At 39.6% G+C, this 25,619-nt stretch overlaps 1 protein-coding gene across 1 annotated transcript in view; it reads right to left on the reverse strand.

Moving 5' to 3' along the window:
* CHST9 (carbohydrate sulfotransferase 9) overlaps nucleotides 1-18,852 on the reverse strand; it is an 87,819-nt gene extending 68,967 nt beyond the window's left edge. The window contains exon 1 of the mRNA XM_035564006.1: nucleotides 18,636-18,852. Coding sequence (XP_035419899.1) covers nucleotides 18,636-18,735 — 100 coding nt within the window. The 5' untranslated portion in view covers nucleotides 18,736-18,852. The remainder of the gene's footprint in view (nucleotides 1-18,635) is intronic.
* Between the last annotated feature and the right edge of the window lie 6,767 nt (nucleotides 18,853-25,619).

The following is a 25,619-nucleotide window of genomic DNA, read 5'->3' on the forward strand; positions in this document are numbered from 1 at the left end:
TATTTTCCAGCAAAAAGTATTCTGAAAGATTTTCAGGCAACCTTAACCTTAATTTACTCATTATTCTTCTGTGATGCAACAAAATCATTTGCTTTAAAAAAAAAAAAGTCTGCAATTTAAGTAATTTCAAAATTACTCTAAAAAATTAACAGGAAAAATAAGTGAAAACTTCTGTGAAAATTAGTTACTTGCATCTATTCAGTGTTAAGCATAATCTCTTAGAGCCTTTCTTTGCCCCATCCAGGTTTGTGTTTTTTTTTCCCTCCAAAAATTTGTTATCAGTGGTTAACTACATTGCTTCAAATTAAAGTTATTTTTCCATTCATGCATTTTCACATCTCAAAAGTTCACTCAGAGGCCATTTGACATTACTGCCATCTTCCTCATTAATTGTCAGATAAGACAGGAAAATTCAGTTTTCGTCTGTTAAAGTTTAATGTTTAGGCAGCAGTTTCATCCTAAAACACCCTAGCTGCTGTCAGATGCTCAGTTTCTCTAAGATGAAGAAGTGAAGTGGCATACCTATACCCACTAATGACAGACAGCTCTTCTGAGATGAAATGGCAGCAGGTCAGTTCCTCCAAGCAGTGGAAAAGGTGGTGACAGTAGCTCCACAAACAGTTTAATCATAATTCTGTTTCTAAAGGTGTTGCATCTGATTGATATGCTACAATTTCATTCTAGATGGTGTCAAAAAAGGAAAGCAAGCTATGCTACTATTCTATTTGTTATCCAGATCCAGTAAATGGTTTGCCTGACTTGGACTGTCATCTCTGTTTCTAATTGCTGTATGAGCAACATTAAACAAATGTAGCATTTAGAATACTTTGTTTTATATTTAAAAAAATCCTCACGTTTCTCTCCCTCTCAATCTTAGGCACTAAAATACGAATGTTTTGTTAAAAGCATGGAAAAAAATATCCATCTAATTAAAAACTAATCATTATTTGATTTACTGATCCCACTGGCAGAGAAGTATAGTTCTATCTATTATTCATATTTAAGAAATGCTAATCATCATCTTATGGAAGAAGTGCTTTACACTCAGCCCCCCACCCAAATGTCTATCAGATCTGTGTCCTGTGCAACATGCTCCAGGTGACCTTGCTTGGAAAGGGGGTTGGACTGGATGATCTCAAGGGGTCCCTTCCAACCTCAACCATTCTGTGATTCTGTAACCTGTTCTTATATAAGTCTCTCTTTGAAAAACAGTTTATTTACACATATGGGAACTCAATCCTGGAACAGCCAGGAGTACACTTAATTACGTATCTCCCCCCCGCTTAAAATAGAGAACAATGTTCTACAAATTATTGTTAATTCTTTGATAGGTACAAATCCAACGTGAAACAGCCAACCATTCCTGACTCACTGCTTCGGCTAGAGAAAAACATTGAAAATTAACAAGGAAGTAAAAAAGTAGCCAGGATGTTTTGCTGAGCCAGTCACCCATGAGTCACTTTAACATTTTAAGATTAGTAAACCACATTCATACTGGGTGGAAAATTTTTTAGTAATCCAATGATACCATGCTCTGGTAAATATTTCCATAGGATTAATCAGCATCATATAAAAAATGCTACTAGGATTTCCCAACACATTCAAGCTGGGCACTCTTCAGCACAAGAATCTCAGGGGAAAGGCATCAGTCAAGATAGCACTGTACAAATTCATGGAAGAAAGCATAATACAGGGCTACTTAACACATCTCCAATCCAGGAAGTCTCCAAGTAATAAATCAGAAAGGGCAAAGAAAATTCTCTGAATTATCATTATAAACTTGCCTTATTTATATAGTCTGCTCTAGGCACTGTAGTAGAGACAATATGCTAACACAGACAGACCTCTGGGCCTCAGCTAGTTTAGGTTTTCTTCTTATCTGCCAAATCAAATTGGTTTTATCATGTCCCTACTTGAGGTACTTGAAGTTACACATGACGTGGTATGCCTGACATGGTGGAGGATGATCACCTTGCTACTCTGCCACCCTATGCTCATCTCAAGTAACATTTCTCTTTGAAACTTGGTGCTTTCAGGTTTGCAGCTGCCTAAATGTCTCCCCTCAGTATCTCTGGTATTCGTAACTGTACAATATTTTAAGACCAAGTTATGGTGCCCCACAAACATTCCTCATTATAAAGATTACTTATGAGCCCCTGGATTAAACTGTCCTGTTCTGAAAACAAAATTTATGGGAATCAGATTTGGGCTTTTTTGCTTCTCTTTGACCTGCCTAGTTTGTCAGTCTCAGGTATTTTTTCCCCAAGGACTGAGTGACACACCATCAAACCTATTTTACCTTTTCAGGCCCTGCCTTACCTCCCTTTCAGCACTCCTCTTTCCCCAGCTCACAGTACCATTACGAGGCAGTGCCTCCACACGTAAATCCTTACTGTTAGCTTCGATTAGATGTTTCAGTATCAGATTAGGTCTCCATCCCCCACAACAAATATTTTATTAATAGCTGGAAAACATTCTTTGATGGTGCAGTTTCAAACGAACATTTCTGATTCCATAGAGTATTTGGCATTATATTAAATACAAACATGTTTCTTTGCTGTTTTACTGCTATTTATTTAAGGACAAAATGTGACCGATATATAGCAATATGTGACTGGCAATATGTGCTAGTATTGCTATGTGACTAGCAATATGTGCTAGCAAATATGTGAATATAGCAATATAGCAAAATGTGACTGTTATATAGCAATATAACTACCCCACAACATCAACTCCATGCCACAAACATTTGGTACACGTGTATTATCACACCAGAAGAAAACAACAAAAGCCAAAGGAAAAACGCTATTTAGAATGCAAGCTAGGGACTTTGCAGGAGCAGACACTTTAGCGCTTATAATTGGTCAAACTTCAGCATTGCTTTTACCAAAAATTTCTTTGTTGATTTTACTGATCATACAAATTATCAGTACAAGTAGCACCATTCAACATTTAATAAGTAGCACCATTCTCTGAAGCACAGACCTTGATCTTAACATGAGGAAGACATTAGTTCTCACCATAAAAAATACTATACTCCTACATATTCTCCACTGTATACCTTCATAAACTGCAGCCGCATTAGTTTCTTCTAGGAAGAAGGCAGGAAAAAGCTGAAAAAAACTGCAATATCAGAAGTTTTCTCAAGGCAAATACACAGTTTTGACCAGGTTATTCATAAGGTACCTGCAATATTAATTCTGCATTTCCCACCCCTCATTTTGACTGTGTGATGACGGCCTTTTTTAATGAAGTCACTGAAGTATGATTTAATAATAGAGAATTTAACCATGACTGATGCATGAGAAAGAACGTAATCGAGGCCAAAAATATCTTAGTGATAAGAAATGCCAAGAAATAGCTGAACCAAAGTAATATATAATCATGAAAACATTAACATGTACAATGAATATGTAAATCTGGCTTACCTTCGTTTCCTATCATTGAATAGAAGAAACCATTCACTTTTCACTGCCATTTTTGGAATCTCCCTTATTTTTCCAATTGTATATTCCTATTTTTTTTCCCAATTCCTGTATTCCTGTTTTTCCCATTTGCCATGGACAGTAAAAAGTATTAAAACACACTTGTTAGCGAATGTCAAATTAAAGTATCTTATTGAACAGGATGAACTAGTCTTTTTGATCTTTTCTTGGATCTTTGGTCCTTGTAGTTTTTTTATTCTTCCTTCTTGGGGCACTCAATGATAGCAGAAGATAGGGAGTCAATGATTGTTCTTGAAAGAAAACAGAGGAGAAGAGGTCAGAGTGAAAGTGCTGTGCTATCAGCTCTGGAATTAGATATTCTGGCAGTACTAGTACCCAGAGAAAATACTTGGTCTTCAGGAACAAAAGAATGCTGAAAGGATAGCAAAAGTTTCCAAAATAAACAGATGACTGCCCCAGTAATTAACATGAATGTCTTATGTGGCTACTGGCCTATGAGGATTACCCCACTTAAAATACCAAGATTAACCACTAGCTTTCAAGAAAGGCGACTATTTGCAATATGGTCATTACAAAATAGTTTTTGCTTAAATTGACTCCTAACTATGATCTAAATTAAGTTTCATTTACAACCTATTAATGCCAGCCACATAGTATGTGTAGTTTGGTATCCGGAGAGACGAGGCTGACTTAACTTGCCTGGAGTACCTTGAACCCACGCATCAGTCACAGCATCTGGCAACTTTATCTGCGCTATATTTATATGTACATCAGTCCTAAACCTGATGCCAATAGAGTTTCATTATACTGCATGATCAATCATAACTTAAGAGGGAGCGCACCTCAGCTATTTGCAGATTAATTCTACCAGAAAGGAATTTCAGCTCAAAGGTTAAATAAACCATGAAGTATTTATACTTCACTGCAACTACCTCAGACTACATAAAACCAGTCTCATCTGCCTGTTTATCTTCAAAATAGGCACACTGAAGTGCAAAATTAGAACAGAAAATCTGTAAGAGCAAAATAAATTAAAAATCCAAAATGTAAATCATATTGTCCTCATTATTTCTTTTATTTCACATACACTTTGGGGCCTTTACCCCCTCCCTCCTGTAATGAAACTAATGTGAAAGTCAGGGGCAAGAACATTTTTTGCTGGCTTTCGTTTTTTGTTTTGAGACATTTATGATCTCCTTCTCTCTGCCACCACTCTCAAGTAAGCAAAACTCTGACATGAGATCAAAGAGAGAAAAGAAAACATCAAAATTCTCGTACAAAAACATCTGTTTTACATTCTGTTGCTTCATTGGATATCAGTTAATCAGGGGCCAGTCAGCCAACTCTCACCCTAATGATTTTGCTCCTACAAGTAATTTCTTTAGTGATTAGGACTCTATTATTGCATCAATAATTCAGCAGCTCCCACAGCAACAGTAAAAAAAAAAAAAAAAAAGGAAGCACGCAAGTAAATTCTAGTCCCTCTCCCAACCATCCTGCCCTGTGTCCTTCCCTCCCATCACAGAACACGATACAGATTTGTTTCTTTCCCAGTGTGAGCATTTTACATACTCTTAGGGGACTGGTAGGAGGCAGAGAAGGTTAGATATCTTGAGGATCTTATACTCCTATTCAAAGTTTAGTTTCTGAGGAAAACAAGTTTCTGTTGCTTTCATTAATAACTGTTTTGCAGAACTACTCAGCTTGAGCATGTCTAAGTGGCTAATAAATCAAGCAGAAGTTCATGGAAAGTCTTGGTTCTTTGGCCCTACATCAAGAACAGAGTAGCAGAGCTTCCTGGAAAACATACCGTAATTCTTGACCACAATTGCAGAGTCATCTTAAAACAATGACATTTAATGAATTATGTACATAATATGTTTAAAGTAACAGACTACATTTTACAAATAATTCAAGTGCTATGACAAGTGTCAACAGTTTGTAAACCATTAGATCTCAGTAGTGGACAAGGCATACAATACATCAATGCATCTGGAGGGGTAGTGAGAAAGAGACAAACAAAGAAAACCAAAAACAATACTAATGCACCAATGTGCACTTCCTTCATGTACCTTACCATGCTTCATTTCAAAAGTGTACTCCAATTCTTTAATAGACTGCAGTAGGTATTGAGACTATAGTAATATTTTTGCAACATAGTTTACCCTGCACTGTTTGGCGACTAAAAGGTTTTTTTTTCAGGAATAAGGAAATAATTTTGTTTACATTAGCGTAGAAAGAAGAGTGAAATTCTATTGACTCCACTTCTGTAAAGCCTCTCTTTCAGCTGCCACCATTGTGAGGTCAAGATTGAGAAGAATAAATTTGATAAGTAACAGGGCTCATGGATATTAGTGGTGGGAGCTCTTACTTTCGTCCACCAAGTAGCCATCCTTTAACAAAAGAGCTACAATTTTTCTTACTCTGCTGCCTCCAAAGCCCTCTATAAAGAGGGTGGCCTTTCCCCAGCCAATCTGCATCAACAACAGCTGTTTGGCACTCAGCTAACTCTGCGTGCCCTTCAAGAGACTGTACCTGATGTAGTGCCCCTTCCAGCGGAGTAATGACCCTCCCACACAGCTTGCATCGCGCACACGCTGCTCTATTTTCAGCCTTACTGAAAGGCTGCCAAGAACAACCAGCTTCCCAAGTGAACCAGGATGGTGGGAATTGCACCATGACTCACAGCTATGCAGAGAAAACACCACTTGCATGCCACAGCAAGCAGGTCTCTGTACCAGGAGAGACAAGATTTCTATCCTAACCCAAGAAAGTGAGATGCTTGTTCACATGAAGGCTTGCCAGCTCAAACACAATTGTATTTGGGAACAATCAGCAGCTGCGTGAGAGCGGGAATGATGGAAATGATAGAGAAACTATGAGGTTTTGACAACAGAAAAAACATTCAGGAACAACTGCATGTCTGTCTGCTCCCTTTGAAAGTTTAAACAAGAACATCAAACAACTAAATTCAAAGATAAAACTATCTTTGTGCACACTGCTTACTATATGTATTACTTCTTATCAAATGAATTTTCTTTCCTTAACAGAGGTATTTTGTAAATTAATGGTGATGTATCAGGCACTGATATTTCCCTGTTTCTACTTAATACAAATGAGTGTTTCCAGCCGCAGCTAACAGAGCTCACGCACCACGTCTCTCTGGCTGATCATAATCAAAAGCAAGAACCCTCAACACTCTTTTCAATTGCAAATTTACCAAGAGGCAACATGCACAAACCTAGGGCACAGCTGCAGGACTTGAGATAATCACAGTTCACTCGAGCTGTTTCTAAGAACTAAGATTATAATATATCTATAGTGGAAAGTATTACAAACCCTTAACAGCTTCTTCATCTATGCCCTTACACATATAGAGCTGGACAAGTTCTTTTGTTGCTAGATTGTAATGGGTACTGAAATGACCTGGTCCCTTCCAATCACATTAAGTATAAAATCATTTAACACCTCCTCTTCTTTCACCTGGCATTTGCTCACAGTAAAATTTAATATTTGTTCAAATTATTGTTAACCTTAGGCTGCTGATCTTTAGATACATTTCTGCATATTTCCCAGTGTCCATGACATGCAGAAGCAGTGCCCTGAGGTGCATGTCAAATTTTGTGGCTATTAGGCCATCATCCATTACATTCTAGGGTAATGAATGCCTTTGCCAGGAGACAAGTATCTCCACTTCTCATGAAGAAATTTCCTAAGCCTGTGAATTTCTTGGACATATATACATAAAAATTAAAACAGTTATTACTAAGGCAGAAAGTGAAAATATTTTATTTTTGTTATCGAGCACACAATGTAAAGACAAAATTCCTAGAACAAACTTCAGAATCACCTTTGATGGCCAAGTCCAGCTGCACCACTATAGGACACCAAAGGAGGACTGGGTAAAGAGAGAAGAAAACAAATCAGTCTCCACAGCCTGTTGAAGTGATGTTTGAGTGTTACTCTGGGGAGGTGGGGGGTACAGGACACACCACAAGCAAATGACACAGTTGTCTTTGTCCTACTACAGCAGACCTTGAAAGGAAAGAGAACATTGTTGGAATGTTTAATCCAGCATCTAAGAGAAATATAAAGACCCTACTGGATTTTTCTTAAGCCTGCTGATGGATCTGTACCTGTCACCATTTACATCCAGCTGGTCCAGGGAAAGTCAGAAGAATCAACCTCACTGGTTCATGGCTTTTGTGGGCAATGTCTGGGCATGGAATGACAACACTTGCTGGAACAAGACAGGTCAGAGTTGAGATCTTCCTGGAGGGGTGAATTTCACCTTCTGTGCCATTAGATGAAACATCATCAACAGATAAGACACATTAGATGAAACATCATCAACAGATAAGACACAAAGTCATACCTATCCATATAAGCGAATGCACTTTTAACAGGGAATGGAGGACAGTAGGTTTTTAGTTCTCTCTCTCCTCCCCACCCCACCACCCTGTTTACTGAGCTCACTGCAGGTTTTGTGCACACAAACTAAACTGTATACAACCATAGCCTCCATTGACCCCATATCCCATGTCATAGATACGAGCTTCTAAAAGCTGCAGCATCCCTGAGCCAAATTAAATAAATAAAATAAATAAATAAACAGATAAGACAGAAAGAGTGTGACACAGTAAATTTAAACCATTTAAATTTAAATCATTTGTCTCTACATCACTTTCCACTATTATTAGCTTGGAAATGTCTAGCTTTGACTACCTGTCCTGGCTTTTTTCTCTTAAAAGTATTACAAACCTTTAAAAAGGAAAATTAAATAGATGTGAAATCTTGAATATACTTTGCTTAGCATCCTTATTGATCTCACAAGCTTCCAAGATCTCTACCATCCCTCAGAAATGTTGATAGCTGTCCTGTCATTGTCCCTTGCAGATGGTGTTAAGTGGGCTTATAGGAAGCTGAAGGATTAAGAGAAAACTGCCCATTCAGCCTGATTTTGCTAGAGCTGTGCACTGTGAATTTCAGCCAGGATCATGTGATGGAAAGCTTTACAGTCAGTATCAAAACAAAATCATCTGAAACAACAAAGGAGCGAGGGACAAATTGTATTTGCTATCAGGTATCACACAGGTTTGCTTAGAGGTCAATGACACACTTGGACTTTGTTACCATGGGGAGGCTCAGAGTGTGCATGGTAAGGAACAATCATTTTTGCTGGATATGAGTTGGAGTGGAAGGAGTGGGAGTTCCTAAAGACCTACTGTAACAGACAATGTTTTCTGAGTTGCAAAATACTGTTGCCACTTGCTGCGAGCAAAGACTTTCCAGGCAGTACAGGATGCTGCTGCACATCTTCACCAAATCAGGACCAAACCAGTCAAAGTCAAGACCAAATGGATGTGCCCAAGATTGTACTCCCTGTCAAGTGAAGCTGATGAATGCCTGAGAACAGCTTCATCTATATACAGGGTAACATCTTAAATACTGCATATTTTGCAGTCCCCTTAATTAATGAATATTTACAATTTTACAAAGAGAGCCTTTAAGCTGATTTGCTCCCTGACACTGATTTTGAATAGAAAAGAACAAACTTTGGAGTTTTTGTAGGTGCAGTTTGTTTCTTTTTTTTTGTTGTCAGTGGTGGTTGTTTTAAACATAACATTTGGCAGCATCTCACACACTCTCCTGTGTGCCTAAAGACAGCAGCATTCAATCCCACAGATACAGCCATAAGGCTCAAGGTTGGAGGAGCTGAGAAGAAAAATACTATATGTTGATGTAACATGAATCTTCCAGGTTTCAAATTGATAGTTATAAAATGCCTTCCATAGAAATACTGTAGAAATGTAGAAACATTATTTCTTTGAATATGCCACTAACATAAATGCAGTAAAAATACAAAAGATATGTAAGACAGTTGTCTGAGGCAGCAGGGACCCAAACCTGAAAGCCTAATTGATCACCATGCTGCCTTGCCATGATGATTGCTCTTAAAAATATAAAAGAACCAAAAATAAAACCATTTTTTCCTTTTCTTTAAAGAAAAAAACAACAGCAAAAAAGGAGGTTTTTTTTCTTTCTTCATGTGATATGTAGGACATGAATCCCTTGTACACTGAAATGGCTCCCTGATATTTAAATGCTTATTTCTGACAGATGCTGCTAGATTATCAACAATTACCCCTAATTTATAGAAATAACCTGTTTACAGTAAGACCATAAATAAAATTGAAGCAAAAAGACAGAAACAAGGGCTCTCAAGACTGAACCTCAAAACAATTCTGATCCCAGTGCATCCCAAATATCTGACTATGCTGAGAAGATTTTTGTCTAAATTATGTCTCCTGTCAAGTCTCTAATCCCAAACAAATATGGGAAATAAAGAGCATACTGAAAGTAAATATACAAACATATATGTACACACACACTTAAAAATATCAGAATTTCTAATTTTACTTTGTTAAGAAACCAAAGGTTTCCCTTCCAGTTTTACAGAGTCCAGATCACGTGCTCTAACAGGGCTGTTTGTAATCAAGAGACAAATCAAAGCTGTTCAACATCAGACAGAGATAAGGAGCCTTAAATGTACTGTTGGCAACCACTTACTATTATGAAAAGTGTGCAGCACACTTCAGAAAAACAGAAAGGTCAGGAACAGAAAAAAATCTCAAACTTTTACTAAAAAATTCTCTCTCCAGCCTTCTTGATTTGTAAGGTTATAAGTGTATCTTGAATTGTATTGCATCATACAATCAGTGCACTGAAGAGACAAGACTCCAATGCTTCATTTCCTGAATAATCAGGTTTTAAGAAAAGGGCTTTCTGGAAATGAAAGCTATTATAAACAGCCACAACTGTGGACAATAACTGAAAAATTTAGTCAGTAACAGAAAATCTGTTAGACAACTACACAGAAATTGAATAATGTGTGAAAAAGAAAAAGCAGCATAGTTACGTAACAAAAAGAATGATTGCTAAGGACTCCATGAAAAACCACATCTAGTTATTCTGTTCCAAGGATTTGAATAACTGGAAAACAGTGTGAAGACCACCTACGTTTTTGAGATCCAATATGCATATATTGAGATATTCATCCTTCCTACGAAAGGGGACATCCTATTTTATTTGCATTCCAATCTCAAACCCCCAAGCCCCTCTCAGCAATAGTTATAGCACAAATTCTGAAGTGAGTTCAATTACATACCTACAAACAGAAGATGATTACACAAAGCTCTCAACACACAAGTGCTTGAGAACAGTTAAGAAAGAATACTTCAAGGTGTTCTCAGTACCATTAAGATACTAGCCACACATTGTTAGAAGTAGACTTCTGTGGGCTAGGTACTAATGAGTACAGGTGGGTTCTCAAAAGCTTATACACAGTAAGTAAAATGTCATCAGCTTCTGCTCAACCATGTTATTGAACATACAACTGAGAGGAGGCCCAAAAAACTCATCCTGTTTAGTTTCTTTCATGCCACTGAAACAGGGAAGCTAAATACTAAAGGATTAAAACTTACCACCAATTCAAAAATGTTCTTCCATGACACCCTCAAGAAAAAAAAAATCACAGCAGGGATTTCTTTTAAGGAAGCATGATGTATAAAACTAGATGGTACTTAGCTATAGGAATGATAAAAGTAAAATGAACTGACCCACAAGGCTGAGGGCTACTAAACAGTCAGACTTAGGAAGAACATCCTCACAAAAAGATAAACACGGTCTTAAATGTTATATGCTGCAACGTGAAATTTTGATTTCTTTTCCTAAAAACTTTTCTGTTTTGCTGCTGCTGAAGATAGGGTGAGATGTCATAATCACTAACTCTGAAAACTATAATTTCTGATATTTAGCTTTTACTTGTATATTTAGATCACAATGATATGACGAAGTATCAGTTCCCCCACAAAAGAGAATTGTTTCCTCTATATAGCTTAAACCCATTTAAGGAGGTAGGGAACAATGACAACTCTTAGGCTATACAGTGAAAATTCACCTACTAAAATTTTGTATTTCTGGGACTTCAGGAACAATAAAACCACTCACCAAGAAGCATCTTTCTTTTGTGCTTCAAGACATTAATGATGGGGGGGGAGGGGGAGGTGAAACACAAAGAGAAGACCATATATTCTGATGAGAAGAGTAAAGCCTGAACACACCCAGCCTTATTAGAACAGCCTCACTGATAGTTAGGCATTGTAAACCAGGAAGAATTGCTTTCCCATGCTGGTGGCATTCTTCAACTGTTAGCAAGCCTCAGGCAAATTACCCTAGACTTCTGTAACAGAAATATTTCAGTTACTAAAACAACTAGATTACTTATGATTAATCTCTGTTACTGATCAGGGTCCTTTTCTTCCATTTACAACCATTTTAGTATATTGTATTTACTGAGGACCCTCTGGCAAAACTATGACTTCCGAGTAAACAGTTGCTTCTGCAATTCATTACGTATGAACTATCCTGTAAGCCACATCAACGTTGCTCCATTTAGGCACGGTTTAAATTTATATATATATATATATAAATCCACACAAACAGCAAAGACTAAATATTACCATATGTTGCACGCATACGCTTGCTACTTTGAGTGTCAAGATAAGGAAGCTCGACGGACTCAAAGTATCTCACTGAGTTAACCAAATGACCCAAGATATCACATGGATTACCGAGTCAAGAAAAGTGGGGAAAAAAGCCCATCCTCTTATGCCAAATAATACAGATACAGCTTGGATAGCTACCAACAGCAGACTGAACTGAGAAAGCTCATGTTGCTTTATGGAATGTCAAACGTTTCTTAAAATCGGATTGTTAAAGACAATTTGAGCGAACTTTCTTCAGATTATTCACAGAAATAAAAGCTGTGGCCTAAGGAAAGGGGTCTCCAGGAAGCTACTCAGGAGCTCAAAGTACAAAACTTTCCTGCATCAGTAAAGCACACAGGCTGCAGAAAGCTGATTGGGCACCCATAGAGTGCTGCAAAGATCCTGAGCAAAATCGAAAGAAAAACAACCACACTTGCACCCTGCAAAGGGAGCAGAAAGCATGCACAGGAAAACTAGTATCCCTAAGGTGAAACACAGCTGCTGGGAAAAAGAAGAGACAGATTTTCCCACACTCAGGAACTAGAAATCTATGGGACGATAGGGGCAATGCAGCCTTTTTCAGATGAATTATCAGTCATACTGCACTTAATGAAACACTGAAGTAGTTCCTGGTAATCATAGAGTTAATATGCACACTTCACAACAATTAATTACATGAAATTTACTAAGAGGAGAAAAAAAGAAGACCACAAAACACAGCACACAGGTCTAATTGCTGAATATTTTTGTGAATATTTTGTAGTAATCAGCCATGGCAAATCACATCAGCTGCCCAAAAAAGTTCTGAAGTACATCTGAATGCCTAACTTAGAAGACTAATTCACATCTCTAACGTAGAAGGATTAAAATGCAAGTGTGCTTTGCACACTCATACACCCTAATTCAAGTGATTCATGATATAAAACTCAACACCAACTCTGGAAGACCCATAAAGACAAAAAGTGGAATCAAATCATAGCAGAGGTCTTAGACGTGAACAGCAAGTTGAAAGAAGATGAACAAAAGGAGAGAAAGAAGTTAAACTATAAAAAAATAGTGGCACGAGGTCCAGTGTGAAAAATCATGAACAGCTAGAAAGACAAAAGGTAGTGACACAAATGGTGAGTGTAAAAGCAAATTGATTAATACAATAGTAAGAACACTAATGAGGAACAGCATACTACTGTGCAATTTTTTGATTCCCCACAAAATCTATATCTGACTGGGAATTACATCACAACTAGGAGAACCTAAGAAATAAGTATGAACATTATAAACAGTAATTGATTAAAATCTAGCAACTCTTCCAATGATTTTGATTTATAAATTCAGACATTCATAGGAATAAGTGGTAAGCAACAGCAACTCACTGGTGCAAAACTCATACGTTCCTAAACTGAAAGGTAGCCAGCCTTCCATGCTTCAACAACCAAATGCAAACATGATTGTTATTGGTCTTGAGCATGGAAAATAAAAATAGCTATGCTTACAACAAAGACTTGTCTCTACAGTCTTATGGCATGGCAGTTGAGAAACACAAGGAGCACTTTCCACTTCTTAGTAGAACATCAAATCAAACACTCAGCCACCTGCAGATTAAAACTGTCTTACAGCTGTACAACTAGCAATTCATAGAAGAGGACATAAAATTATTATAAAGATGCTTGTAAATTTGGGATTCTCCAGACACAGCTCATCCTCAAAAAAGCTACAGTGTACAACACATGGCAATATGAAAAACGCAGCAGAAAAAGAGAGTGCCCGCAAACTAAGGTATATTGTGAATATGCAAATATGCTTTATTTCATAGAAACTCTTAAAGCAGCATCCAGGAAAGGGGGAGAAAAATCATGAGAGAATTGAGCTGCAGAATGTTTAGAGGAGATACAGGTGTTTGAAATAAAAAAGAATGGCTCTCTACATTTTAAATTGGAAGACAAGCACGCAAGAGCAGACACCAAAGAATGATTTTTCTCCATGCTTTTTCTGATGTGTATGATCTAGCCACTGCCAAGAGTGCCAAAATTCATTTTTTGAATCCTCATGAAGTGCTGTCAAAAGCAGTCCAGTGAGATAAAAGGGCACTCAAAACTGAAGTCACATTTTAAGCTAACGCTTTCTGTTGTTCTCTGATAGTTTCTATTTGGTTATGGAAATATTTTCACATGGAAATGATGTATGTACACAAGGAAAACCTCTCTCCTGATGAAGATTATGGCAATACATCAAAGAGAACTCCTCAAAGAAAGCATCTGATTGCCTAAAAGAACATGGTATCTTCTAATTTTCCCTTTGTTTTTCGCTTTTTCTTTTTAATAGTACACACATATAAAGAAAATGAAAATGGAGAGAGAAAGGGAGGGAAGAAGGGGAACAGTGAGAAATGGTAACAAGGAGCACTGCATGGAAGGAAAGGTTAATTACAGGACAAAAGATGCAAGGAATGTAAAGAATGTCAGCAAGTAAATAAATCAATAATCTACAGTCATCATCTACATTCCTGAACTACCTTGAAAGCAAGGATGTCTGCCCTTAACATACCCAACAACAGCAGAGATTTTTCAAGGCAGACTCCCACTGCAAGCTCTGTTTCTGTCAACAACCTCCTGTCAACGCTTGATTACATGGGAACCTTTCCAATGCCAGTCAATTTAACTCTTAATATAAGCTCGTAAATACACTATTACTTGCAACAGGGATCCATTTTGGGGCCGGTTCTCTTCAGAGTTTTCATAAATGACTTGGATGCAGGACTTGAAGGTATACTAAGTAAGTTTGCAGACCACACTAAATTGGGAAGAGCTATCGACTCCCTTCAGGGTAGAGAGGCCTTGCAGAGAGATCTTGTCAAATTAGAGGGCTGGACAATCATCAACTGCTGCATGAAGTTCAACAACAGCAAGTTCTGGATTCTGCACCTGAGACAGGGCAACCCTGGCTGTACATACAGACTGGGGGATGAGAGGCTGGAAAGCAGTCCCATGGAAAGGGATCTGGGGGTTCTGGTTGACATCAAGTTGATTGTGAGCCAGCAGTGTGCCCAGGAAGCCGAAAGGGCCAACTGTACCGTGGGGTGCATCAGGCACAGCATTGCTAGCCATCAAGAGAAGGGATTGTCCAGCTCTGATCTGTGCCAGTGCAGCCTCTCCTCGAGCACTGTGTGCAGTTTTGGACACCACAATATAAGAAGGACATAAAACTATTAGAGAGCATCCCAAGGAGGGCTACTAAGATGACGAAGGGTCTAGAGGGCAAGACATATGAGGAGCAGCTGAGGTCCCTTGGTCTGTTCAGCCCAGAGAAGAGGAGACTGAGAGGAAGCCTCATGGCGGACTGCAGCTTCCTCATGAGGGGAGCTGAGGGACAGATGCTGATCTCCATCCTTTACTAGATGCAGGGGGTGGACATGACTACTGAGGATACGGGAAAAGCTGAGATTCTTAATGCCTTCTTTACAACTGTCTTCACTAGAGGGACCACTTATCCTCTGGGTGCTCAGCCTCTCGACCTGAAAATCTGGGATGTGGAGCAGAGGAAACCCCTCACAGGTCAGGTGGAAACGGAGACCTGCTGCTCCACTGGGATTGTCACAGGTCTATGGGGCCAGATGGAAACCCACCCCAGGGTGCCGAGGTAGTTTGCAGATGTGATTGCTTTCCATCATCTATCAGCAGTCATGGTCATACAGAGAGGTCCCAGATGACTGGAGACTTGCTAACGTGATGCCCATCTATAAAAAGGGTCATAAAGAGGACCTGGGGAACTACAGGCCTGTTAGCCTGACCTCGGTGCCAGGAAAGGTGATAGAACAGGTCATATTGAATTAAATCACACAGCATATGCAAGACAGTCATGGGATCACGCCCAGTCAGCATGGGCTCACGAAAGGCAAGTCCTGCCTGACCAACTTCATCTCTTTCTGTGACCAGGTGACCTGCCTGGTGGATGAGGGAAAGGCTGTTGATGTAGTCTACCTAGACTTCAGCTAAGCCTTTGACATGGTGTCCCAGAGTATTCTTCTGGAAAAGCTGGCAGCCAATGGCTTGGACAGGAACACTCTTTGCTGGGTTAAAAACTGGTTAGTTGGCCAGACCCAGAGAGTGGTGATGAATGGAGTGAAATCCAGCTGGTGACCAGTCATGAGTCGTGTTCCCCAGGGGTTGGTATTGGGGCCCATCCCCTTTAAAGTCTTTATTGATGACTCGGATGAGGAAATTGAGTGCACCCTCAGTAAGTTTGCAGATGACACCAAGCTGGGGGGAAGTGTCAATCTGCTGGAGGGTGGGAAGGCCCTGCAGAGGGACCTGGACAGGTTGGATTGATGAGCAGAGGCCCATGGGACGAGGTTCAACATGGCTAAGTGCCAGGTCCTGCACTTTGGTCACAACAGCCCCATGCAGCACTACAGGCTTGGGGCAGAGTGGCTGGAAAGCTGTGTGGAGGAAAAGGAGCTGGGGGTGCTGATTGATGCTCACCCGAACACGAGCTGGCAGTGCGCCCAGGTGGCCAGGAAGGCCACAGCATCCTGGCTTGTACCAGGAATAGTGTAGCCAGCAGGACTAGGGAGGTGATCATCCCCCTGTACTCTGCTGAGGCCGCACCTCGAGGACTGTGCTTAGTTTTGGGCCCCTCACTGCGAGAAAGTCATTGAGGCCCTGGAGCACGTCCAGAGAAGGGCTACAAAGCTAGTGAATGGCCTGAAACATGAGTCCTGTGAGGAACGGCTGAGGGAACTGGGGTTGTTTAGTCTGGAGAGGAGGAGGGTCAGGGGAGACCTTATTGCTCTCTACAGCTACCTGAAAGGAAGGCGTGAGGAGCTGGGGGTTAGCCCCTTCTCACAGGTAACTAGCGACAGGACTAGAGGGAACAAACTCAAGTTGTGGCAGGGAAGGTTTAGGTTGGAAATGGGGAGATATTTCTTCTCAAGAAGAGTTGTCAGGCATTGAAATGGGTTGCCCAGGGAGGTAGTGGAGTCACCGTCCCTGGGGGTGTTTAAGGAAAGGTTGGACATGGTACTTAGGGACATGGTCTAGGTGGTGATATTGGTGGTAGAGGGACAGTTGGACAAGGTGATCTTGGAGGTCTTCCCCAACCTCAATGATTCTATGATCTCTGGTCTGTGGTGACTGCAACAGAACCTGAGGGAACAGTATGGAGCTGCGAGAGGGGAGGGTCAGGCTGGCTGTTAGGAAAAAGTTCTTCACCGAGAGGGTGGTTGGGCACTGGAACAGGCTTCCCCAGGGAAGCAGTCATGGGACTGAGCCTGTCGGAGTTCAAGAAGCATTTGGACAGTGCTCTCAGACACAGTCTGATTTTTGGGTGGTCCTGTGTGGAACCAGGAGCTGCACTCAATGATCCTTGCGGGTCCCATCCAATTCTGGATATTGCACGGTTCTATGATCAGTCGAGAAACATTAACAAGCTGATATGAACACTGAACACTGCACTTAGTTAAAAAAAATAAAGTCAAGATCAGCATCAAATAATTGCAGGAATAATGCACTAGAACCTCATCACCACCACCCCTCCCTGCCCTAAAACAGAGCCTAGCAGCTCATGCAGAATAAAAACACAGATCAATAAAACCAAAAGACTAATGTTTTATAAATGTATTTCTTCACAATGGCATCAGTATATTATGAAGTTAGAGTTTTACAGAGGTAATAGAAGTTGAGCAATAGAGACAAGAGGACATAAAAGTCAGTACTTCTTAACAAGCTGGGATCATCCCATATTTTGGGGGGAGTGTGTGTGTGTGTGGGGGGGAGGGTAGGGGGTTGAAGAAAGACTGCAAAACAAGTACAGAACTATAACCAAGGATAGGCCATGAAATAGGGTGGCACAACAGAAGTAGATCTGCAGAGCAAGACTGTGTGTGTTGACGATATTACAGATATTCACCCAACACACATTTCATAGAGGTTTACGTCAGACTAACTATGGACTGGTCCTGTCAACTGAGCATCCAGTGGGGCCTGATGTGAGTCATCTGTTCTCGTTTCATTCAAAAAGGGATCTAGATCATCCCATGGGGCAAACTAAAGCATGGTAGATTGCCACAACGGTAACTCAGCTCAGAAGCGTAACCCTTATTCAATGCTAATAAATACTTACCTGAAGTTGCAATGTGCCTCTGATGCTACATATAAAAAAAGTTTGTAAATCCAGTATCTAACCATCTTTAACAGCAACACCACCACCACAAGACTGGGTTAGAATGATTCTGTATGAGTGTTGCTACCTAGAAGCCCACTTTTGTCTACAAGACATTACAATAATTCTTCAAAAATTGTTTTGCCACACAACAAAATGTGTAAAAAAGCACAGGAAAAAAAAATCAGCATCTAGAATTATTTCAGAAGTGGACTTGCTTGGACACAGTATGTTTTTGCAACACTTATTTTTGCAAACGAAGTTGGATACCACAATTAGGCACCTGGGGTCATCTTTCCAAGAGACTCAAGTTACTTCTTAATGCATGCATGAAGTATAGCTATTAAAACAAGCCTGTCAATCATTTTTCAAGCCATGGATACAATTACTTTAACCAGGAGGAAAAAAAAAGCAGCCACCCCTGCCCCTCCCCACCCCCATAAAAAAAAAAAAAAACACACATAAGAAAACCAAAAACCTACTGTACCTGTATGCTGTTCTTCAATCCAGGCTTGCAGATACATGAAAAGGAGTAGACCAGCTACTCCAAACATCAGTAGCGACACAAAGACTTGCCTTAGGTTCATGACCCTATCAGAGGGCTACTTCTCAGCTTTCAGAAGGACGCATGGCTCACTTTTATGAAGTCTTCAGTGTATCTGCATCTTCTTCAGTATGTGAACTTTTTCCCCTGAGACTCTGACCTGGAATAATAACAGATGCAGCTAGTTCTTATGTTACATTCTTATTCTCCACCAAAGACTCTGTAAACAGTGTATTGTATGCGAGCTGTAGCTCTTACATGCTATTACTTCCCATGCTGAGATTTCTGTTGACAATCTTGATGATGTCAACACAGGACTTAAGCAAATCCTCTGGACGGGAATTAAGCAAATCTCTTGAAGTGGCTACAGATACCAGTCCACCTCCACACCACTGGACATCACCCACTGCCATAATGAAGAGAGGTTAATGCCCCCACATGAGATGCTTGGGGAATTAGTTGATCAGCATTTTACCCAGCTATGTTGTGGTAAAGACTTGTCAAGAACCTGATTCTTCCCACTAACTTCATTGGAAACATGATCTTGCCAGAATGACTACTACCTTGAAGAGCAGAGGGCCTAGAAGGAAGTAATTTAGTTAACACCCTACATCTGACATAAACGGACCATAAAACTCAGTTTATAACAGCATATAGAAGACACTGCAGAGCATAAAAAAGCCAACTTGTTAACCTGAATCCGGACACGTTTGGTTTGAAAGCAATTTAATAGAAGCTGAAGAACAGCTGTTAAAGCTAGCCTGCACATCAAGAGGAAAAAAAAACACTGAAATTCGACACAATTGGACACTCCTGTAAGTGAGCATCTGATAGAAGTGTCTGGTAAACTACAACAAAGAACACAATGAAAAAGTCAAGCTTTTAAAGGAAGATAGCACATTGAAAAAATATTTGAAAGAGAAATACATTAAAAGAACAGAACGGAAGTACACGTGCATTCAAGTAAACAGAAAACTAAAATGCAGACACTTAACAGTTATTCTGAAACCTAAGAGCATGGCATGTTCCACATGAAAAGTTTGTATTTTTAAATAACTCAGCACTGTCATATCTATAATTGTCGAATTTCTAAAAATACACATACACATAAGGCTTAGCAGGGAATCCCATTAAAATAGCTGCTGAATGAACAGAGGAACTACGTTTTCTTAGAGACAGAAGATTTCAAGACCAACAAAGCATCTGAAGCTTTACAGAACTTTTTTCCCCCTCTGCCATTAAAATTACACATTTTTTGTGAAGCATGAACTAGCCTGCAGACAGTGTAAAACTGAGCTACAAGAATTTATCACTTTTTATGTGATTTTACTGCAGAAGATAGATACCTAGACATTAAGAGAATATAAACGCTCTGTACGAAGTCTGTTTTTTTTTTTTTGTTAGTTTTTTGCTATGGGTAATGAAGTATCTGGTTTGAACCTTGAGCACTGCAGGCAGGCGAAGAGGAGCTTTATTCCATACAGTTCTTTCTGCCTTCCTTCTCCAGAGATAGGATTTCCTACACATTACATATGTGTACTTGTTTGCTCTTACTGTGATGCACAGAATTGGAAGGGAGCAGGGAAAATTGGACAAAAGCAAGGTAAATGATTGGGGAATTCTCTGTAAAATACCTTTTGCAAGGGTGGGGGGTAGTGGAGCCTCCTTCTTCCAGCCAGCTCTTCCTTGGCTGTTACCACCTGAACCTCTTCCTGCAATAACCTCAGAATTCTCAGACTTGCAATCTTCCTTATCTAGGCTAAAAGGTTTACTCAGGTCTTTGTTCCCAGTCTTTGCACCTTACCTTAGTCCTGTAGCAAATATGCTGTTTGCATGTCTTCAGAAATCATTCTGCTTATGAGGCAGCAGCTTTCCAGCATAAGCAATGCTTTAAGAACCTTTAGTCAAAGGACCAAGAATTTCAAATCCCTTCTGTTTTTCCCCAGACAAAAAGCTATGTTGTTCATGTAACAGAACATTGACAACATCTGGATTAGGAAAAAAGGCCAGATAAGTAAGAAAGACATGCAGGTTTGAAAGAAAAATTAAATTGCAGGTACTAGAAAACAGAAATGAGTTTGTTTTGGGAAAGCTGTTTGGGATCCATAACTTTCTCTCTTACAGTAAAAACCAGGTGACCCAGACACCCATAGCGAATACTGGCATACTTCCAAACAAATCCACTTTTGGGATTTTGTCACTTCTGTTTTCATCTCTGACTACATGTGATTCTCACCCGAATTTTCAGCTCTATTTTAAACGCCGGTGTCCTTGGGTGTGCAAGAAATGCTTTCTCAGGCCATATGGACAATAGTTTGCTTTCAGCATCTCACACAGCTCTATAAACATTCCTAACATGCGTAGGCTGGCACTGCAGCTCTTGCCAGCCACTTGCTCTCATCAACCCTGACTGCCCTGCCCCTTCTGCCAGCACCAGGGCTTACACATCCGCACAGAAACATTCAGAAAGTTCATCCAGCTAAAAATTGTTCCACAAAGCAATGGAATGGGAACTTTACTGACAAATGAAGTGGGAAAGCACTGGTTTAACCAAACTACAGCCCTACCCAGGTGCCTACAGTTTTTCTGTTAGCAGTACCACTCATTATATGCATCTGTGACACGTGCTGGCACAGGATATACAGCTGACCTTGCCCAAGCACCATCATGACTGCATGCAGCACCACCTGCAAGCCCTGCATTATCATCTTTTGGATGCACAGTAAAAATCAGGAGCAGTAGCAAGCCATTTAATCTGTTAATATGAAAAATAGATGTTTTTCTACTAGGATAGTTTGTTTTGAGGGGATAGAAGTTTGTTTAAAAAATTGTTTTAATACTTCTTTAATCTACAAAAGAACACTAAGAAGAAAAAACATCCTACTCCACCATCAGCCATTACATTTATCTTTGTATCAAGTTTTCATGTTTCTTGCAATTAGTTTAATTTAATTTACATGAAACTGTATTATTTATGCATTGGCTGTGTTTTAAGATTAGCTTTGAATAAGAACACCTACTTCAGCATTGGTTAGACTCTAAATACATCAAACCCACCCAGAATGTGAACCTATTCTGCTACTTTATAATATTTTTAAAGGCTTTTCAGCTTGAATAAGTAGTTTAATTTATTTAATACAGTGATTTGTAACCCACATATGAAAAAAATGATAGTCGCATTAAAAAAGTCTGAGTCTAACAATCTTCTAGTAGAACTTGAAAAATGGCCACACAACGCTGACAAATTTGCTCTTTCAGCATTAAAAAGCAATGGTCTTGGAAAACACTCCCAGCATCCTGGCAAAGTGGAAATATCTGCAAATATTCTTTAATCAAGATGAATGCTCCTTTGTGGCTGCGAGGGAAGAGCAAACAATCAATTGCTTTCAACCTAAGTATTTTCAGAGGAGATCTGTCCTATCCACATGGAAGCCCAGCATCCCAGTTAAGCTGTAGATCTTTCTTTCCCCTCGGTCCTGGTCAAGATGGCTCTACTGGGCAATAGTTTGACATGCTGGATAGGATGGTTACTTCAGGAAAACTAATACAGCCTAACTGCAATGACTCTCTCAGTTATGCTGAAATCAAGTTTTTCTTTAGCTTAACCATCTCTTTGGAAGTATGGACCCCAATGTGCCATTCCAACTTAAGTTTGCAAAGGGAACATCTTAGGGACGCTTACACCCTAAAATTTCAAGTCCTTTCGACTTTCTGAGAGAGATTGCTACGTACTGTTCCTATCATGCACGGAGAGAGAACAGCAGCCAAAAACAGTACATGCTTTAGCTGGCAACGCAAAGCTCTTTGCAGCAAAAATTAGAAACTTGACAAGCTTATAGTTATTCACTTCTGAGGCTAAATTGCTTAACTCCATTGTCAAATTTAAGAGTTTCAGGAATCCACATTCCACTAATGTAAAACCCCTGCATTTTTCCCTTTCACGTTTTGGGTTCTGTTCAAAGGTGCAAATTCTTGCACAGGGCCAACACAAGTAAATGAAACAGCATAGCCACCCAAAAAATGAGGAAGAGTTCATCTCCTGCTTTTGGCATGCTTCTTTATTTCAATACATCATTCACCCTTCTCTACCTGGCAAGCAAATACACCTGCAGCTCAGGAGGTGCATCTCTAGCACTCAAATACCACTCCTGGCTTCCTGTTATTCCAGACCACACAAAACCAGTGGCTCTTGGTTGCAGTATATTTGGCTAACTTAATATTTCCTTGACACTATTCCCCTTGCCATCACGTAGTTCTAAAATCAAAGACAGAAGGGTTTCTAAGTAGTTTGAGGCAATGTATTATTTCTCTTTTTAATTCCCCTCCATCCTTTTTCCTTCACCTGAAAAAGGATGATCATGATTAGTGGTTAGCCAGCAGTGAATAAATAGATGCTCCTTATAATGGTCAAATAATTCATATTACTGTGGATTACCACAAATTCCTACTCACTCAGCATCTCCATAGACACACCTGAGTTAATAAAAGGAAAATGAGAAAAAGCACACTAAGCTACTGCAACCCCTCACAGCCCACACACATTTTTTTTCTTCCTTCTTTTCTTTTTGCTCCCAAGAAGTAACACATTTCCTGATGCCTCCACAGGAGTATCATGGCAGGATAATTTTGCACCAAGGAATGTCCTGTTGGACACCCGCCCAGGCTACTTTCAGCAGAGTCAGCGAAAGGATACAAGGGTATCTTCTCACTTCACCACTCCCCCTCCCCCCTCACTTCTCATCTGTTAGCTTGTGTCCTACTTCACACTTATCCTCCTGGATCACCTTTCCACTCCTCACACCTCAACTCCCTGGCTTCACAACAACATGAGGTACAGCCCTAGCTCTTAACATAGCATAGTTCCTCATATCAGGCAGTGCTACTCTTTGTTCTGGTTTACCCCAGTGGTTGCTAGGAATAAATATACAATATTTGCTCTTTTCTCTCTCCAGGAAGTAATGCAGAGTATTATGGTTGGGTGAAGTCAAAGTTTTAGAGAAATTTGGATTAAATACATAATCAAATCAAGGTAACCAAACAGTCCTGCTGAGCAAATTTGCAGGAGTGAGGAGGAAAAAAAAAGAAAATTTCATAATGTTGCCCTTTTAATCCATAGGAATCTACTTGGGGGTCAAAAAGGTTAGAAGTCTGACAGACTTCACTACAAGGGCTAAGTAGAGGGCAGCGCAGTGATGAGTTTCTCTCCCACCTCATGACAGCCAGTATACCAGTACCTGGTGGCTCAAAGGGAGATAACCAGTGTCTCCCTTTGTGATGTAACAGTCAGGCCACTGATGCATCAGCCCTGCCTCCATACCTCAGCAACTCCTCAACCTCCAGAGCCACTTATAAGAAGGCTGTATCCAAGTGTAACAGAAGACACCATCTGGCCTGCATAACTTTTACCACTGGCAATAACAGATTACTACTTACCAGCCTTGCAAATCAGGTTAAGAGAATTTTGTTAGAGTTCTGTAAGAAAAATAATGAAATCTGCTGCATGAAATATGTATCTGAAATATATATATTTATATAAAATGAAGTCTTCTGTGTGAAGATATGTACAGACTTCTTTGAAAAGAAGAAAACTGCTTAAAGTAAGCATCCTTCCCTCACCCCCTGAAAATCCTGAAACAATAAAGCCCCTTCAAAAAGAAAAAAAAAATCTTAAAATTAAAGTTTCAAGAATAATCAGGAAATTCCAAACATCAACATCACCAGAGCAACTTCCCACCAGTCAAGTTGCACATATTTAGCATTTTTCTACTTCACTCTCCCTTGTTACACAGCAAACCTCAATGCTGTTAAAGCAATTATGTTTCGTTATTAATGTACTTTATAGCATACAATATGTTATACAAAACGAATAATATTACACAGTAAATATGTTTTGCTTTCAATTTGGCCACTTTAATATATTAAAGCCAGTTTCTTATTACCCTGTCAATATTTTTCCAAAGAAAAACCTCTTAATGAAGTAATATATAAAAACAAGACTCATTTTACTAACAGAGCACGTATTGGTTTCTGATTCCATTAAACATTTCCATAAGATTCGTATCAGGTGACTGAAACCAGTCCATAGTACCCGCGTTACTTCTGAGATCATGCAGAAATATGGATGCTTACCTGGTCCTACCCGTCAATCTTTAATCCTCTCTAACTTCAGACCATATTAGTTTAATCCACACAGTAACTGTCCAGTTAATTAGCTTGCAGTTAATATAAAGCTGCAGTTCTAATAATTTTATTTTACACAAGAAACAAAAGCTGTGCTCATGTTACCAACAGATAAATGCAGAGCTGTCCTTCACATGAGTACACAGGTTAACGTATCAGCTTCGTGAAAAGTTTTGCTTGCTTAAAGAGAACAAAACCACTCCAGTATTAGTGAAAATTACGGGTTTAGAAATTTACCAGTTTACCAAAACACTCAATACCAATGGTTTTGTTCTGCAGACCAGGACACCTTCTCACTTCAAAAAGAAAAAAGGCTTTATCATTTTCCATAATAGCTCCCAGTCAGGACTGCACCTACTGTACCTGAGCACACAAAGACGTGCTTGGCATGCTTAGCTCTCACCTGCCTGAAGGACAGCTTGAATTCAGCAAGTAGTCCTGTGAAAGTCACCTGGATTATGGAAAGTTAGACAGAAACAGAGCTTGCGAAACAGCAACTTGATGTGTCTGAATCTTCTAAGTAGGGTTGGAGATGGACTCCCCCCCATCTTCCCCCTTAAGATTGGGGAGTTTAAAAAAAAAAATAGCTTCAACAGTCTTTTTTTTCTTTCTTTTTTTTTTATCCTTCATGTAATTAAATTATAAGACCTTGTTTATTGACTGCAGTGAAACAAAGTGTTATCAGCATGCTACTCTTGCAGTCTGTCTGCCCTAATCGCCCATGTTACTGCTTGAAAACGCACTGAC

The sequence above is a fragment of the Cygnus atratus genome, chromosome 2 (assembly GCF_013377495.2).
Source record: "Cygnus atratus isolate AKBS03 ecotype Queensland, Australia chromosome 2, CAtr_DNAZoo_HiC_assembly, whole genome shotgun sequence".
NCBI classification, from domain to species: domain Eukaryota; kingdom Metazoa; phylum Chordata; class Aves; order Anseriformes; family Anatidae; genus Cygnus; species Cygnus atratus.